Here is a 20,196-nt window from a genome sequence, read left to right on the forward strand (position 1 = left end):
TTAATCTCTTAATGAAAATTTGATAATATTTGAATAGAACAATAAAATAAGAAATAATTAATAAATTTGTAAAATTTTTTTTTTATTTTTTTAAAAATATATATTTTATTAACTTATTTTCTTAAATATTTTAAATATTAAATAATATGTACCTAAAATAAATGGAACAAATAAGATAAAATATATTTAGAACTTAATAATTTTTTAAACAATAAATGAGCTTGAAAATATTCCTACCCTTTTTCCAAACGCCACCCCTTAACTTTATGCTCAAATCTAGAAAGCACAGTTACTTCCAGCGCCTCCTGCCTGAATCCTAACGGCCGGCCTCTGCTACAAATCGAAAGCTCAAAGCTCCAATATTGAACCGGCAACAATCCAGTTCCCATCTTATTAACACTACTGAGATTTCACAGCGACCTCTTTTGCGTTTTCTACATTCTTTCCAAGTGCAGAATGGCTTCATTGGCTGCTTCGCGTCTCCGTCTGGTATCTTCATCTTCGACTCGTCTTCATCACCAACCTGGCTTTCCTCCTCACCGACCAGCAAGCCTCTCATTCTCATCCTTTTCCACTTCTATGCCAGGTTACTTGCTATTAGTACTATTTTCTATTTAGATTGTAGTCTTTATGGTTTGAATGGTCAGTGTTCATCTTCGATTTGCAAGTTCAGGGTTTGGGACTGGCGTTGCCCTTGAGAGGCAGAAGCAACGCTCTTCGTTTGTGGAAACGGCGGCGGTTAGGCATTTGGTTGGATCCCTCACCAGAGCTGAGGGACTTCGCTTTGCTGTGGTCAGTTCCCTATCGTTTTCGAATTGCGGAATCACTAGAGTTCAAATTTAATTGAAAGTATTTCGAAATGGATTTTGATAGGTTATAGGATAAGAGATTATTGCTATTGCTATTGCTATTGCTATCGTGAGAATCAAATTTCTATCATCTTGCAACTTGCACCGTCAATTTTTGTTTTGCTTATTTTCGTCTTCTAGTTTGGGAAATTGGATGTATCATGTTTGTCGCTTCATACAAAGTCTCTAATTGTCTACAATTAAGATTTCTAGGTACGACACAGAAGTGCACAAACAAGGCAAAGACTAATCACAGAGAACTACTGTGAATAATTTTCTGCGCGTATCTGGTATCTATGTGCAGAAAATTGTGAAACTGAGAAGGGTAACTTCTTTTATGAGTGAGGAATCAAGGTTGTTCTAACACCATAAATATTAAAGGGACAATTTTTGACAGTGGATCATCATTATTGCACAAAAAGAATTGAATTTTTGCAAAGTCAAACTGCTTTTAATCAGATTTATATTTCTAATGGGATCATCATTTTGAATCCCATTGTCAACAAGAACTGAATATTATTATTTTAAAACGAGGAAAGTGTCTCCAAATGAAAAAAATTAGACCAACTAGAGTAGAGTTCCTCAATTTTGGTGTTTGCTGATGCAATGATACCGTTAGGTTGCGAAGAATCTTTGTTCATATGGTGTTTTTAGGCTATTTAATTATATGTTTTGCTGTCATAACTATCTCAATTGCTTTTCATTACTGAAACTCTATAGTAATGGCATGAAAGGTTGTAGCACGGTTTAATGAGATTGTGACAAAGCAGCTTTTGGAAGGAGCTTTGGAAACTTTCAAGAGATATTCAGTCAAAGAAGAGGATATTGATGTACGCAACTGTTCAGAGGGAGTTTTGTAATCCTTTCTTTTCTTATAGGTTCTTTTCATTGGAAAATTTTGAAATATTCACAGCTATTTTCTTGATTGTCTCGTGATAGGTGGTGTGGGTTCCTGGCAGTTTTGAAATAGGCCTTGTTGCTGAAAGGCTTGGGAAGTCACGAAATTATCATGCAATTCTATGTATTGGAGCTGTGGTATGATTTCTCCTTATATTCATAATGATTTTAACATTTGGTAAATCTAGATGTGGCAATAAGGTTAGCTTCTTGTCAAGTACAAGCGTGATGGTAGTCCCTAATTCATGTAGCTTTTATGGTTAGTAGATAAGGGGTGATACTACCCACTATGATGCGGTTGCCAATTCAGCAGCATCTGGAGTACTTTCAGCTGGTATAAATTCAGGTTGGTATTATTAGTTTATACTATTTTTATTATTATTCTAATAATTTCACTCTTTCTGCCTGTACATGATATAGTAGCATTAAAGTACAACTATTCCATGTCTCTAACACATAAATTTTAGCCATATTTTAGCTTATGATTGTCAATTTGCTTGCTTAACCAATTTTTGCTCATATATTTAGAATAATTAGTGTTCTTGTTTATAAACGCTTTCAAGTTCACACTATGATGAGGAATGCCATATAAGTTATCTGCAATTATTTAGTCAAAATAATTTGGTATAAAGTTTACATGAATGTATCTAATGTATAGACAAATTATGCAGAGGTTTTTTGCTTGCCAACATGGACTCATATGCTGGTGTGGTTTTGGAATGTGTTTTTGGGCTATTGACCAGGGTTTCAAAAGCTCTGGCCCTAGCTTTTTGATTACTTCTTTTTAATGAAGCATCTGTAACACCCATTACCCATATTTTTTAAAAGCGCAGAGCATATTAGTGCACAAATGGGTCCTGGAGCCTAGGCACAGGTGCACACTTGAGAGAGGTGACATTGGTGGCATGCAATTTTTAATTAGCCTCTTTTTTTTGTCCTTTACCTGTAGAAATGATAAAAACTCCTCTAGCACTTCACAGACACAAATATACACCTTGGCATTTGTTTTATTCCTAGATAACCTATTTCTTGCCCGCCGGGGGGTTTGGGCTTTATCGCAATGCAACTTCCAACAGCACTAGAATTTCTGAAAATAATTGTCGCAAGGAGTTTTGCGGTCGCCTGAACGAACCCTCACCGAAGTGGGAAAGAGTGAGGAGTCGCCACCTTAGTTTTGAAGGAAACTAAAGAAAACCATTTGTGAAAATAGATTGAAATGAAACCACTTCAAGACAGAGATTTTAGGTTCGGTATCCGTAAACGGGTAGGGAAGGTGTTAGGCACCCCACCTCGTCCCTCAATAAGGGCAAGTAGATTTAACTTCGCGTTTTTCATAAATTAGTTAGGAGGGCTCGGATGGAGATGTTAATCCTTTTGTCAAAAGTAAATTTTAATTTTTCACTAAATTCGGATCACCCAGATACATAAGTAAATGAGACAACCTTAGTGAGTTACTGTTGTATGTTAATTTTATTTGAAAGGAATATTTTATTAAAATTTAATTTAAGAATTGGATAAGAACTCTTCTCCGAACTCTTTAATATTTATTAAAATTTTGAGTTGAGACCGGATAAGAACTCTCCCCCGATCTCTATTAAATATTTATTAAAATTCTGAGTTGAGACCGGATAAGAACTCTCCTCCGATCTCTATTTAATATTTATTAAAATTTTGAGTTGAGACCGGATAAGAACTCTCTTCCGATCTCTATTAAATATTTATTAAAATTTTGAGTTGAGACCGGATAAGAACTCTCCTCCGATCTCTATTTAATATTTATTAAAATTTTGAGTTGAGACCGGATAAGAACTCTCTTCCGATCTCCATTAAATATTTATTAAAATTTTGAGTTGAGACCGGATAAGAATTCTCCTCTGATACTCGTTAGATTAAAATTGAATTGAGACAGGATAAGAACTCTCCTCCGATCTCTATTAAGTATTTATTAAAATTTTGAATTGAGACCGGATAAGAACTCTCCTCCGATCTCTATTAAGTATTTATTAAAATTTTGAATTGAGACCGGATAAGAACTCTCCTCCGATCTCTTCGAAATTTGATCACAGCTATATATCTTAAGAGCCTAAGTTTAAGAGTTCTAGTATTTAAAGATGCCAAGGGTCGTAATAAGGCTTCCTTTAACTTATTGGTATTTTGTGACTAAATAAGGGATGCCGGACTGGATTTTACCGACCTCCCATGTGGTCGCCTTACCAGTATTCCCTCTGTTCCATTTTACTCATCTGAGATTTGATCTTTATTCCGTCTTATGGTGTTATGCCGGCCTATCTTCTACGTCAGCCTAGCGATTCAATTTAGCTATTTCCCCTGACGTGTTATTTAGACCCTCTTTTTTCAAAGAGACCCCTAAAATACAGTTACCTATTTTTATCCTAACCACTTATATATTATTCAGGACTAGATGACTTGCGTTCCAAAATAATAAAGATCAACAAAAATATGATTTGGCCGATGTAGAAGCCAACTGAAGCACGACCTACCTTTGCATTTTCAAGTGTGATATGACCTTAAAGAAAATAACATGCATGAAAAAGAAAAAAGGAAATACGCAAAACAAGAACTAAATAAAATGGCAATATGAACACTGACCTGTAAGAAGTCGGATTTAGTGAGCTAACTACAGAATCACAGAACGTAATAAAATCGCAAGTTGGTAGCCAGGAGACTAAGGTCCGCCTTGGAACAAAGAGTACTTCACTAAATGCAATCGAGTCAGAATTATACCCGAGTTTAAATGAGATTGAACATGGACGACGGAAATAAAAATACAGATAACCAGGAACTGAAAAATGGGAATGCTACTGGATAATGAACGAGCTGAAAATGAAAAGTTCCAGTGTTCAAAATCTTTTAAGAAAACACTTCAGAAATCGGTTCCAAAAGCTCTTCTTATGAAAGCGAGTAATAATCAATTAAATTTGAGTTCTTCCACTATAGTAACAACCTTCTTTCTTTTTTCCGTCCCCTTGAACAGTTTTCATGCAGTATTTATAGGAACCGGTGCTCCCATGAAGGGTCGTGGATCTATTTTGAGGAGATGGAGGGTCGATTTGAAAGACATGATCTGAGGCTCAGGAATTACAGAGGATCAGAACGGACGGCTGAGATCCTCTTTAGAAAATTTGTCATTTTCTTCTTCTAATCTGACGGTCCCAAATTCTCTTGTCCGGGGATCGAGGGCTAGGAGTGAAAGGCGCTGGTTTTGTCGTCTTCTTCTTTGATCCAAGGGCTCGAGCTCGCCTTACAAGTTGGATCAACGGTGGAGATTAGGATGTACAGCGCATGTCGAAACGTGGCGATTCTGGGCGCGTGCGGTTGAGATTTTACCAGCAATGCTTTAACTACCTCGGCTCTGATTATGGTGACGGCAGAGGCGCCTTCGCTTTCTCTCTCTCTTCCTTTCCGATCTTCTTAACATGGTCCTTCTCCGATCTTTCATGCCAATCTTCCCTCTTCCGATCTCTATTATTCCAATACTTCCCTTAACCAGGCCCGGTCCGGTCAAAGCATTAATTCCCCTCAATTCCCGAAGCGTCCACTTCGTTTTCTGCTCAGCAATAAATGCTTGATTTCTCCCTATATATACCCCCTGACCCAAAACTTTCTCCATCTGATTTTCCTCTTTTCTTCTTTACTTTCCTATTCTAGTTATTCCTAGCTGCTAGTTGTTCCTACAGGATTGTGGTTTTGATCTTTTCGATGGACCTTTTATTCCCGATCAAAACTCATGACCCTGGTGATCGAATAATCGTGATGACCTTATCTGATGATGGTGAGAGAACTAAATCAATTAACCGATCTGGATTGCGGACCTCGATTGTATCGATCTCGAGTCGTTCAACTGGCATAATCGGTGAACTGATTTTGACCGAGCAAATTGTTGATGTTCTGCCGACCCTTGACGGTTGCTCTTCCAAGTTTATTTGACTTCTCACCACATTGGGTGTTCCGACAGCGGCTTCCCTCCACATTGGGTGTTCCGACAGCGCCTCGGTTCTGGTCGGTGACACCCCTTTGGATCAGTCACAATGTTGACTATTGACACAGGCCTCTTTAGATAGGATGTTCCGCTGATCTTTTAGAGATCGGCCTTTTGATGTAATCAGATCTCTAATGTATTCCGATCTTTAGATCGCCCAAATTATGTAATCTGACTTTTGGAAATGTATTCCGATCTCTTGAGATTGCCCAAATGATGTAATCCGATCTTTTGGAAATAAAGATTTTATCTTGTCAATTATTATCTTATTAATTATTTTCCGAGCTCTAATATGATTATCCGATCTGATTCTTTACCTGAATGACACTTATCCGATCCGTAATTCGAAACACCTGGATCTGCCGCTCTATAATTAACCAATCTCTTTATGGAATCTTGGGAATATGCGTGAGACGTGTCAGAACAGCTGGCGAGTCCCGCTAACCGATGCAGTGCCTGGAACATCGTGAGCATTAAATGCTCGGACGAATATAAATAGGGGGCGGGGTTAGCCAGTTGCTCTCTTATTCCATTTTCAGTTTCTCGCGAACAAACCCAAAATCCTCTCGTTTTCTCAAGTTCTTCCGACGCCGATCAGATTCCGGTAAGGGCTTTGATCTTTCTTTTAATTTAAATTCTTTATTTCTTTTGAAAATGAGCGACGCCGAGGGTCAGAGAGCGACGAGCCCTCCTTCCATTCAGTTCTCGTGGTCGTCTGATGAAGAAGAGGTGGTCGGGCCAAGCGCACGACTAGAACCTCCTAGGGTCTCCGTTCCAGCTCGGGGGCGAAACGCACCATCGAGGCTTGTACCTTCTTCAGGGAGGGAGAATCTTCCTATGGACGAGCTGCCATCGATCTTGCAAGAATCCGATCTGCAATCGTTTAGCCAGGAGTATAATATACGTCTTGATTCGTACGAACTTATCCGGTGTAACGGTGATCACCGAGCCGATCACTTCTTTGAAGAGAATGACATGGTTATGGTATACGAGGAACAGTTAAAGGCTGGTCTTCGGTTCCCTCTGGATGACTTCTTCAAGGAGGTCCTAAAATATCACCGAGTGTGCATTGCTCAAGTTCACTCTAACTCGTGGCGGATCTTAGTAGCCTTCCGAGGCCTGTGCCGAGCTAAGGGAATTAGTCCTACGGCTAAGGTGTTCGCCGAACTGCTCAGGCTAACTCGCCGAAAGGACGATGAGCACTAGTTTTTTCAAGCGAAGCCTCATTGTGGGCTCTTTACCGATCTGCCCTCCTCCCTTAAGAATTGGAAGAACCGCTTCTTCATTCTGAGGAGCAAAAATCCGACCTGCTTTGAGGACTTCCCCCGTAGTTGGTGGCACCAGGGGCTCTTGATTCCGAAGCGTATTACCCTGAACAAGGAGGAAAGCCTAATAGTGATGGAACTGAAGAATCAGGCGGCCACTCAGAAGTTCTCCTGTTTAGATGCGGTGACTGCCGAGCTGCACCATTGGACCATACAGCTGATCACCGGCCAAGATCGCGAACTTCCGCTCTCTGACCTCGGCATTGGTATTTTCTACATCTCAGATCTCAGGACCTTAGCGATCTCACTGACCTCTTTTTTGTGCAGGTATGGCGGGTGGTGAGGGTTCCAGGAAGCGGAAGAAAGAAAGAGAGATTTCCCGGAAGGTGAAAGAGATGAAGCGTTCGGAACTGCTTCAAACACCCGGTCATGAACCTGGGGAGACACAAGGAGGCCCGCCCCGACCTTCGGGACCGCCGATCGCAGAAGCTGTCCGATCTCCTCCTCGACGAGAAGAGCCGCCTCGACCTCCTCCAGTTGCTCCAAGCACAGAAGGGGGTCCTTCTCGACCTTCTGCGAGGCCCCCTTCTCGTGGCGCTCAAGTGCTGATCGCTTCCCTGGAGAATAACCGGACTGTTCGGGAGAACCCTGGTTTTGCCAAAGTCTTGGGGTCTTCTATCTGCCTTCGGGAGGATCGGGACAGACTGTCTCCGGACAATCTTGATGACATCCTGACCCGATCCATGAGTCTGAATGTAGAGTGCCTGGTGAACCAGCACGTAGTCCGGGAAAAGGCTCACCGCCTGGGTAAGGAGGTCGAGAAGAAGAGCCAAGAAGTGGCATCCCTCCGATCCCAACTCTCATCCGCTCAGGATTACATATCTCAAATTGAGGGGCGTATGAAGTACTATGAGGATAAGCTGGCCGAACAGACTCATGTTCTGGCTGAAAGGGATCATGCTCTTGGAGAAGTCCAGGCGCTCCGGGCCAACGAAGCTGCTCAGGTCGCTCACCTTACTGAGGAGCTTAAGGCAAAAGATGAAGAGATGGTGACAGGAATAGCCGGTGCTTATGTGAACGCTCACAAGGATCTCTTGGCCGAGCTCCAGAAGCGTTACCCAGAGGAGGACTTCTCTTGGATGGCCGACCTGGCTCCCGGAGGCGAGGAGGAAAGCGAAGAGGAGGCCGAGGGTGAGAGAGAAAATGAGCAAAATGTAGATCAGGCTGGGGGTGATCCCCCAGCCGAATGACTTGTACAAATGTTGGTATGAAATGAAATCGCTCTTTGTTCAATGATTGGATGTGATTGGAAAATCTCTGAATTGCCTAAGTATTTGATTGTCTGAGCATAGCAAAACAAGAACTAAATGCAATTATTAATCTAAGCGTAAGAGATCGGAAAGCACAATAAGCATGAGATCGGTAGGGAAGAAATGCTGAACGGGACTTGATTAAAATTGGAAATTTGACTTGAACACTTAAGATCGGAATCCTCATTAAACCGGACCAAAACCTTAGCTCTTAAACTTTTGAAAGGGAGATCGGCAATAAAACTGGTAAGAAAAGATCTAGTGTCAGTTCATTTCGTTTGTCAACAGAGATCAGGAATATACTTGACTGGTCCGGAGATTCGACAATGGGTTTGAGAGATCGGTGAGCGATTTAATAGACTGGTAAGGCTTTGACTGATGTGAGGACTTAGCATTGATTCAATTCTTTGTGAGGAGAGATCGGAAATGTGACTGTCTATCAAAGAGGGATCGGAAATGTGATTAGCTGTCACAGGGAGACTTAGTACTGGGGATCGGTTTCGAAGTTTTATTGATTTTGGGGATCGACCAAAATATGGTGTCGACAATAATTAAAGATAGAAATGATAAAAACTCCTCTAGCACTTCACAGACACAAATATACACCTTGGCATTTCTTTTATTCCTAGATAACCTATTTCCCGCCCGCCAGGGGTGGGGGGTTTGGGCTTTATCGCAATGCAACTTCCAACAGGACTAGAATTTCTGAAAATAATTAAAGATAGCTTCAACCTTTGCCAAGAATCTCTTAATTTATCTCTACTGCATTCAGATCTCTAAATCTAACAGGGTAATGTTCTGTAATAAAGATATTTAGTGTTTGTATTTAGAAACTTTAACTATGAGATTGAGACAGGCTTAAAATTACAGTACCTCTGACATAGAACAATAGCTCAAACATAAACCAACAAGACCTCTAGATCACCAACACAGCACACCCCAACCATTTGAAAGCTGCTGAAATATCACATACTTCTGAATTGATTTAAACTCAGTCCAAGTATAATAGTAGCTTATGTAGCAATGAAACATGAAAATTAAATGTATTGGTTAGTATATTGCTTATGGGGAATGCAAAATATCCCTAAACTAAAATTTAAACAATATTTCTGATCGTTCTTGTTCTCCAAGTTTGTGATTCTGTGAGATACAGTATGTAGTGCAAGCTAACAAATGATCTTGAAAAATTTGTTGTCATCTGTCTTTGTCATTGACCATTGATCATTTCAATGCTTCACTCACAAATTTTATCCTGGTGAAAAGTTTTAATTTATTTATGATGTTGCAGGAGTTCCATGCATATTTGGCGTTCTAACTTGTGATGACATGGAGCAGGTAAGTTATGGTAAAAGCAATCTTATATAAATGAACTATCTTCACACCTGTGATTTGAGAGTGTTGCATGTCATAACAACTGCAGGCTTTAAATCGAGCTGGTGGCAAGTCTGGGAATAAGGGTGCCGAGGGTGCTCTAACAGCTGTAAGTTGATGTGAAGTAATGTTTAATGATTTTAGCTAAGTAATTACTTTATTTAATGTTAATTTCTCTACATTTTGTAATTTGGTGCTTCTTTTAACTTAGTTTTTCTATAAATTGTCTTGAGGGGCAAGGTGGGGAGAGAAGTCTCACTGTTCTTGTGCATGTGTTGCGATGAAATTCTGCTAGCTGTGATACAAAAAAAAACATTACCTGGTCAATAAGTCAAGGCCATTGTCCTTTAGGTTCACGCATCAATGATTATACTTGCACACGTGTAGTAGTTTCCAATTTGTCACATGTTTAGGAATTGGCTTGCTTGCTATTGTGAAACCAGTGAATGCATATATCTAATGCTAACGTACATGCATACATGCAAGTGAATATTGCAGTTCGCTTTGTTGGAATCATTCCGTACTTATTGACCCAATTTAGTATCCATAAGATACTATATCTGGACTTAAACACTGTCTTGAACATCCACTCTATGATATGTATCTATTTACGTTTGTGGTTTTTATTTCCCTGGAGTTATGTTTTAATTTGCCATTAACATATTTACCTAAACTGTCAAGTGATTGAAAGAAAATAAAATAAAATTCCATTTTCAATCTTTTTCACTGGATGATTTGCTTCTTGCTTGGTTGATTTGGCTTATATTGCAGATTGAGATGGCATCCCTGTTTGAGCACCATTTGAACTAGTAATACTGTTGCTATTCCTTTTTTTCCTGAGACTGTTCATGTAGACATCCTTTGAACTGTTCAACTATTGTTGGATTGAGAGTTTGATGTAACATTGAAAAGGTATCCTCAATATTCCGAGTTGTGTTTTGCTAGTAGTTGGATCGCTTTGGCTTTTGCTTACACATTAAATAAGAATTATGTGGCTGTTAATCACTTAATTTAATGACATTTAAATTCTCACAAGGTTCCTGAAGATTACCCCATTTGGGTTCTATCGTCCGGTATGCTATGCCAGACGCTTTCATTCATTGTTTTTGGAATGGTAGTTAGGTATCGAAGAAAATATGAAATGCAGGACTAAACTACTGTCAAACAATGCAGAAAGATACTTAGACATCGCCAAGGCAATTCAGATTGTTTCCTTTATTACGAGGGAACAGATCGGCAGTACAGATGCTCTAATAGGCATGAGATTGGATGATATAAATTGAATTTTTGGAATGGAATTCTCAATTTCACAATGAATTTCTTCTGCTTATTTTCAGTTTTTTCAAAAAATTTTCTAAGAAAATTAAAAAGATAAAAGAGTTTTTATAATTTTAATAATTATTTAAGAAAGTATTTATTTATCACAACAAAAAAATTAATCATATTATTATAAAAAAATAAATAATATATTAAAATTTTTTAAAAATAAAATAAGTTTTTAAATATATTTTATAATAATTTATTTTTATTTATTAAATCTATGATTTTTTTTTATTTTTTAAAATTAGGAAAATGTTTTTTATTTTGATAGATGCGCATTTTCTAAATTTTTTCTTATTTTCTAAAAAAATGAAAATGAAATTTTTAAAAAAATAAAAAAAAAATTCTCAAGTAAACATATCTTTATTATCCTTAAAATGAAATCTAGCATTGTTTGATTGATTGAATGAAATTAAACCGTGTACGGTAGAGCGTAATTTAAAGTGTAATAAAATTACAATTATATTATATATTTATTATGATAAAATGACAATTATATTTTGATAAAAAAAAGATAATTACATTATATAATTAATTACAATTTGATTCATTTTAATGATTTTTATATTTAAAAATATATGTAACTATAATTACTTATTTTGACATTAGTGGAATGACCATCACATTCAAAACTAAAAGTATATTTAATTATAATTATTTTTTAATTTATTTTTTTGTTGCCATATTTAGAGTTGTGCATATTTTTTTAGAATTTTAAATCAAACCGAATAATTATATTAAAATAGAAAAAAATAATTACTCAATAAATCTAACTGAATGCCAATTGAAAAGCTTATTTTATATGTTGAGATTGCAATAAATTGAAATTCATAAATCATCTTAGATATCCATTTCTTTTCTTTTACTGGGATATCTGTCAAAAAAAAATTAAATACTTCTAAAAATTTTATAATTTTACTCTATATTATAAAAATATTAATTATATTTTATATTTTTTAATTCTTATTAATTTTACTCTGTGATTAAAAAAATTGTTATTTCATAATTACTTATATTAACCGTAACTGTGTGATGTTTATATATCATCTACATGATGTCTTATGTGACATTTCTATGAATGTAAGTTAATAATTTTTTTAACAGACAAAAAATTTATGATTTAATTGGTAAATTTTTATTATAAAATAAAATATAAGTTTTTTAATTGTTATCTCTTTTATTTATTATACTATTAGTCAAAATAAAAATTAAATTTTCTGATAAATAATAAAATGAAGGGAATATATGGATTGAGGATCGACTTAGGCCGGTATAAAGCCCTCGAGGTTCGTAGTAAGCTTTACTGTTTTCAAATTCATGACCAGGCCCATAATTTAGGCTCAATATGCATATAAAATAATTTAAATTAAACTGTTATAATTTTATTTCGAGCTAACTTCACTTAGTAATTATCAGAAACTAAAATTAAGAGAGTCCAGCTCAACCCTGTTACATCATTTACAAACTATTTAAAACTCATAAAAAATTTTCATTTGTTAATACAAAAACTTAAATTCATGCAATCTCTGACAGGATTAATCATACTACTAGTACATGCGGAGTTCTAAATTAGAAATTTAGATAATAATAATAATACAGTTAGGTAATTTTTTCATAACCTGCAAGGAAAGGAACAGGTTATTCTGAAAAAGGTCTCCTCTCGTAGCTTGGAAAAATATGGTGAACATGAGTGAGCGTTGGACTCAGAGAGTAAAATATCAATTTTAACCATAATCTCTATAGCTATCTAAAATTAATGCACCATGTGGAGTGAAATGTAATATCGTCTTAATTTTCATATCACAACAGTAAAAAGGTAATTTAAAGCACTCATACACCTAACATTGTTAAGCAATACATATATGGGAGCTGATCCTCTATACAGCCTTCTTAATCCAACCTCTGCCAGCGAGTGTCTCTCAAGCCGGACTTTCGCTTAATAAACCAAATGCAGGGTCTCAGCGAGTGTCTCTCAAGCCGTGTCGATCCCCTATACAGCCCTCTTAATCCAACCTCTGCCAGCGAGTGTCTCTCAATCCGGACTTTCGCTTAATAAATCAAATGCGGGGTCCCAGCGAGTGTCTCTCAAGCCTTGTCTACCCCGAAGGACAGGGTCCCAGCGAGTGTCTCTCAAGTCGCGTCTACCCGTCCTGTCCATATCTAATATCATACCACACGCACGCCACACACACACACTACTCCAAATTACCACAAACATTCATGACACTTCAACAATTATGAATGCAATATAAAACGTGCCTAGTATTTAATTACATAGATATATATTTATAAGTGATGCAAGGGCATGCTTGAACATGTAATAATATCAATATTTGTCACAACCCAAAATTCTGAACCGTGATCGGCTCATAATTTAAGTATTCTTAAATCATGCAAGCTTTATCAAAGTATCTTGAATGAATATATTGTCACTTACTAATCCCAAAAATAGACAAAATCCAAATAAATAAAATGCTGAATAAACATCATAAATATCCCATACGTAAACTGCGGAGTCTCTACAGATTTCAATAAAAACTTAAACTATTCAATAAACTAAACTAATTATTAGCCCGATAAAACATGAATTTTGGCATACCATGAGAATAAATCAAAGTTGTCCCTCTCCATAAAATGGACTAAATATTTGGATCAGCTGCAGAATTCTACTGATCTGAAACAGATAACAGACAGAGAAAACATGGTTTGAGCTAGATACTCAGTGAATGATAATTATAGCACACAATGGAATAGGAACAGGCAGACGCTTGATTAATTTCACAATAAATTTTCTATTCAATAAAATCATGCTCATGCTGTCAAAATCATTAATAAAATAACTTCATAAAACATATATACAAAAGAAATTCATTCAATAAAAATTTTATGGTACAGTGCACCAGGGTGATGATACCCCACATCACCAAAAGTCAGATAGTAAGCGCGCTACCAGATATTAGATACCTTCCTCCTCCTTCACAGATATCAATGCATATGATAATAATGCAAACCATAAATTGCAATGATGCATGACTGGACAATGCAACCTAATACCGTGATAGTCCACACGGCGGGACCAGATAACAGAAACAGATACTGAGCACAGGTACCAATTCAAAATAGAAAATCAATTTGTACAAATCAATCAAAATCAATAAAAAATTTCAGATAACAAATAATAACTGATAGTGCAATTTCAATAGTGTATTTCAATAGTTTTAGAGAGTCAATAATATCAAATCAATATCAAATCAATTTAGTAACACATCGGTAAATTTTATAGTCAAATATCAATCAATATAAATACATTAAAGGCCTGTTCCCCGAATCCTAATGGGTCTAATGCAGAGATAGTTGACAAAATCAATTATTTGATCAAAATCGAAATAAAATTCAATAATAAAATAAAACTCTAGAAAATCACATATAAAATAATTGTTAAAATATTGATTTAAAATTTCATTTAATAACAAACTTAATGCCAATAAATTTTAAAAGAGACTAAAACGGTGCCATGTACTATAATTACCACTCACCTAGAACCTCCAAGTCAATAGTTATTTTCAATGGAAAAGAGGTAATTTCAATTGACTGATTGAATATTCAAATCTCCTGCACACCCAAAATATTAAAAAAAAATCAAATAATAATAAAATAAAATAACATATATATATATATAGACACACACGCAGGGACGTGGACGAACAGGGGGGATAAAAGTTATATATATATAGGACGAACAGGGACGCTTCCAATTGGGGACTTGGATGAACAAGGACGCTTTCAATATATATATATATATATATATAAATTCAAAGTTATCGTTTCACAGTAATTATGATCAATCCAATTCAGTATCAATAGTCAAAGAGAAGAAAAATAAATTTATAGAGTAGTTGTAACGGTTTAATGAGAAAAAATAAAATCAAATTCACCCATTATAGAACAAAAAATGAGAATTTTTACTTTAAAAACATAATCAAAGGTGATGAATTGAGAAATAAAAATTTAAAAATTATCTGCGCACTTCAGGTTATAAATAGTAAATATTTATATATATATATATATATATATATATATATATATGTGTGTGTGTGTGTGTACATATATAACAATAATTTAAAATATAATGAAAATACCTATTGAGAGTATTTGATAGAAAAAGGAGGTGACAAACAGGTTTTGAGAGCAAAGTTTAGCAAAATAGATGATTAGGGTATATATATATATTTCAAGAGTTCTATTAGGTGTAGAATGGGATAAGAGTTATTATTGAACTGGATTGTTCAGATTGCAGATATATATTTAATTTCAAAAAATAATATATATAAGCAAACCATCCAATAAAATATATATATTTTTATAAATATATTAAATTATTGTAAGCTAATTAAAATAAAATAATAATAAATAATAAATATATATGGGTTCCCACATACCTCTCCCCTTAAAAAAAAATTCGGTCCCCGAATTTGAATATACAAAATTCTAACCTAAAGAATAAAATAAGTGAGGATATTTGGCTCGCATTTCAGATTTTGCCTCTCATGTGGCCTCACTACTTGAGTGATTATGCCACAAGACTTTGATCAAAGCCACTTCCTTAGATCAGAGTTTCTTAATTTGTTGATCTAAAATCTTTACTGGTTGCTCCTCATATGACATATCATCCCTAAATTGTATGGTTTGAGGTTGTAAAACATGAGATGGATCTGGTACATACTTCCTAAGCATAGAAATATGAAAAACTGGATGTACATGTGTAAAACTAGGTGGAAGGGCTAAACGGTAAACAACTGCTCCAATTCTCTCCAAAATTTCAAATGGACCAATAAAACGAGGGCTAAGCTTCCCTTTCTTTCCAAACCTCATGATTCCTTTCATAGAGGAAACTCTCAGAAATATATGATCACTAATCATAAATTCTACATCTTTACGCTTAGGGTCAGCATAACTTCTCTGTCGACTTTGAGCAATCAAAAGTCGATCACAAATTAGTCGAACCTTCTCTAAAGTTAATTGTATCAACTCTGGTCTAGTAAGCCTTCTTTCTCTAACTTCATCCCAACAAATCGGTGACCTACACTTTCGACCATATAATGCCTCATATGGAGCCATCTCTATACTTGCTTGATAACTGTTATTATAAGCAAACTCCACTAAAGGCAAATGATGATCCCAACAACCACCAAAATCCATAACGCATGCACGAAGCATGTCCTCTAATGTCTGTATGGTCCTTTCTGACTGTCCATCAGTCTGAGGGTGAAAAGCAGTACTAAAGTCTACTCGTGTTCCTAAAGCTTCTTGAAATTTCTTCCAAAATCAAAAAGTAAACTAAGTACCATGATCAGAGACAATGGAAACTGGAACTCCATGAAGACTAACAATCTTGTTTATATATAACTGTGCAAGTTTAGCAAAGTCATATGTAGTCTTCACAGGAAGGAAATGAGCAGATTTTGTCAATCTGTTCACTATCACCCAGATTGCATTGTAACCACCTCATGTACTAGGTAAACCCACAACAAAGTCCATGGCAATATGCTCCCACTTCCACTCGGGAATAGGCAATGGCTGAAGTAACCCAGATGGTCTCTGATGTTCTCGCTTTAACTCACGACAAGTCAAACATTTAGCAACAAAGTCTGTAACATCCCTCTTCATGCCACCCCACCAATAATGCTCCCTTAAATCATGGTACATCTTAGTTGAACCTGGGTGTACTGTGTAAGCAGAATGATGTGCCTCCTCCATGATTTCTCTTCTCAACTCATCAACATTGGGGACACAAAGTCTAGTGCCATAACGAAGAACTCCATCATTATTCAACATAAATCCTTGAGCTTGGTCTTGATGAATACTATCTATAATCTCACACAGCTAAGAATTCCTCTTTTGAGCAGCCTTAATTCGATCAATCAAGATAGGCCTAACTCGAAAATGTGCTAAGAATGATCCAGCTATGATTTCAAACTCTACTCCCTGATCTAGCAACTCATGTAATTCACCAATCAAAGGCCTCATCTTGGTAGATATATGTAGATATATGGGCTAAACTACCAGAAGATTTCCTGCTTAGAGCATCAGCCACTACATTAGCTTTTCCAGGATGATACTGTATGGTGCAATAATAATCCTTCAGCAATTCTACCCATCTCCTTTGCCTAAGATTAAGATCACGTTGGTCAAATATGTATTTGAGACTTTTGTGGTCAGTGAAGATTTCACAAGTCTCACCATACAGATAGTACCTCCATATTTTCAAAGCAAAAATTACTGCAGCCATTTCCAAATCAGGAGTTGGATAATTCTGCTCGTGCCTTTTCAACTAACAAGAAGCATATGCAATAACCCGTCCATGTTGCATCAAAACACATCCTAAACCAATCCTAGAAGCATCGCAATATACTACATAACCCCCTGATCCGGATGGAAGGGCTAACACTGGTGCTGTAGTTAAACAAGTCTTATGCTCCTGAAAACTTTTTTCACAAGCCTCAGACCACTGAAATTTCACATTCTTTTGTGTCAACTTAGTTAAAGGTGTTGCAATACGAGAGAAGTCTTGAAAAAACCGTCTATAATACCTGCTAAACCTAAGAAACTACGAATCTCTGACACAGTTGTGGGTCTAGGCCAATGAAGCACTGCCTCAACTTTCTTCTTATCAACGCACACCCCATCCTTAGATACTGTATGGCCTAGGAAAGCCACACTATCTAACCAAAACTCACATTTTGAGAACTTGGCATATAGCTTGTGTTCTTGTAAGGTCTGAAGGACAATTCTCAAATACTGCTCATGCTCCTCCTTACTCTTTGAGTACACTAGAATGTCAACGATGAACACTATAAGAAATTGATCTAAGAAAGGCTTGAAAACTCTATTCATGAGATCCATAAAAGCGGTCGGAGCATTAGTAAGACCAAAAGACATTACAAGAAATTCATAGTGTCCATACCTAGTCCTAAAGGCTGTCTTGAGTATGCCTTCTTTCTTGACCCTCAATTGATGATACCTAGATCGAAGATCAATCTTGGAAAAATACTTTGCACCTTGAAGTTGGTCAAACAGGTCATCTATGCGTGGAAGAGGATACTTATTATGCACAGTTACCTTATTCAATTGCCTATAATCAATGCACATTCTCAAAGACCCATCCTTCTTTCATACAAATAACACAGGAGCACCCCATGGAAAAACACTAGGGTGAATAAACCCCTTATCTAGTAGGTCCTGTAGTTGCTCCTTCAACTCCTTAAGTTATGCGGGTGCCATACGATAAGGTGGCATAGAGATATGGGCTCAGTTCCAGGAACTAAGTCTATACCAAACTCTACCTCTCGCTCCGGGGGTGAACCTGATAAATCTTTTGGAAACACATCAGGAAACTCCTTAACCACTGCAACATTCTCCAAACCTGTACCTTCTACCTGAACATCTCTAATATAAGCTAGATACCCTTTACACCTCTTTCGCAATAATCGTCTAGCACTCACTACGGAGATAAGATTACTAGAGGCTATACTGTGATCTCCCTGAAATTGAAATTCTGCCTCCCCAGGAATTTTAAAAAGTACAACTTTATTATGACAATCCAATGAAACGTGATAAGTGGCTAACCAATCCATGCCTAAAATCACATCAAACTCAAACATATCCAAAGAAACAAGATCTGTAGCTAATTCCCTATCTCCAGTGTGTACTATACATCCCCTATACACCATATCAGTGTCTGTTGCATCCCCCATAGGTGTTGATACAGATAAAGGATACTCTAACAAAGTAGGTGGTGTACTAAATCTCATAGAAAAGTATGGAGAAACAAAGGAATGATTGTGCCCCAGTCTTAGCCATAGGCGTCTATTCAGATGTCTGATTATTAGTTTGAGGTGGTACCTCCCTTGTTGGATCAAGGTTTGCACCATTAAGACCCTTGGCTCTAGCTCTCCTCTTATGTTTAACAGACTCAGGCACCTATTCATTTTAATAAACAAGTATTAAATCTGAAAATGTGAGCCAAATTAAGACAGGTGAAAAAGTACAAAGGACGCGGATATCTAAAGTAATGATAAACTGAAAAGACATTAAGGATCCTATGCTCCGCAAGTTCACGGATATCTAAAGCAATGATAAACTGAAAAGACGTTAAGGATCCTATGCTCCGCAAGTTTACTAGACCTCAACCGAGCTCTGATACTAACTTTGTCACGACCCAAAATTCTGAACCGTGACCGGCGCATAATTTAAGTATGCTTAAATCATGCAAGCCTTATCAGAGTATCTTGAATGAATATATTGTTACTTACTAATCTCAAAAATAAATAAAATCTAAATAAATAAAATGTTGAATAAACATCATAAATACCACATAGGTAAACTGCGGAGTCTCTACAGATTTCAATAAAAACTTAAACTATTCAATAAACTAAACTAATTATTAGCCCGAGAAAATATGAATTCGGGCATACCATGAGAACAAATCAAAGTTGTCCCTCTCCAGAAAATGGACTGAATATTTGGATCAGCTGCAGAATTCTACTGATATGAAACAAATAACAGACAGAGAAAATGGGGTTTGAGCTAGCTGCTCAGTGAATGATAATTATAGCACATAATGGAATAAGAACAGGCAGACGCTTGATTAATTTCACAATAAATTTTCTATTCAATAAAATCATGCTCATGCTGTCAAAATCATTAATAAAATAACTTCATAAAACATATATATAAAAGAAATTCATTCAATAAAAATTTTATGGTACAGTGCACCAGGGTGATGATACCCCACATCACCAAAGGTCAGATGGTAAGCGCGCTACCAGATATTAGATATCTTCCTCCTCCTTCACAGATATCAATGCATATGATACTAATGCAAACCATAAACTGCAATGATGCATGACTCGACAATGCAGCCTAATACCGTGATAGTCTACACGGCGGGGCCAGATAACAAAAACAGATACTGGGCACAGGTACCAATTCAAAATAGAAAATCAATTTGTACAAATTAATCAAAATTAATAAAAAAATTCAGATAGCAAATAATAACTGATAGTGCAATTCCAATAGTGTATTTCAATAGTTTCAGAGAGTCAATAATATCAAATCAATATCAAATCAATTCAGTAACACATCGGTAAATTTGACAACATGAGCATGATTTTATTGAATAGAAA

General features: G+C 36.3%; 1 protein-coding gene across 1 annotated transcript; it reads left to right on the forward strand.

The window, feature by feature from the left end:
• Positions 1-215: 215 nt before the first annotated feature.
• LOC110655946 (6,7-dimethyl-8-ribityllumazine synthase, chloroplastic) lies at positions 216-10,701 on the forward strand. Its single transcript, XM_021812456.2, has 8 exons — positions 216-586; positions 674-792; positions 1,583-1,678; positions 1,788-1,883; positions 2,013-2,091; positions 9,609-9,655; positions 9,741-9,800; positions 10,463-10,701. Exons 1-8 carry the CDS (start codon positions 457-459, stop codon positions 10,499-10,501), a joined length of 666 nt encoding a protein of 221 aa, XP_021668148.2. The 5' UTR covers positions 216-456; the 3' UTR covers positions 10,502-10,701.
• The last annotated feature ends 9,495 nt before the right edge of the window (positions 10,702-20,196 follow it).

Source organism: Hevea brasiliensis, chromosome 16 (assembly GCF_030052815.1).
Source record: "Hevea brasiliensis isolate MT/VB/25A 57/8 chromosome 16, ASM3005281v1, whole genome shotgun sequence".
Classification (NCBI taxonomy): domain Eukaryota; kingdom Viridiplantae; phylum Streptophyta; class Magnoliopsida; order Malpighiales; family Euphorbiaceae; genus Hevea; species Hevea brasiliensis.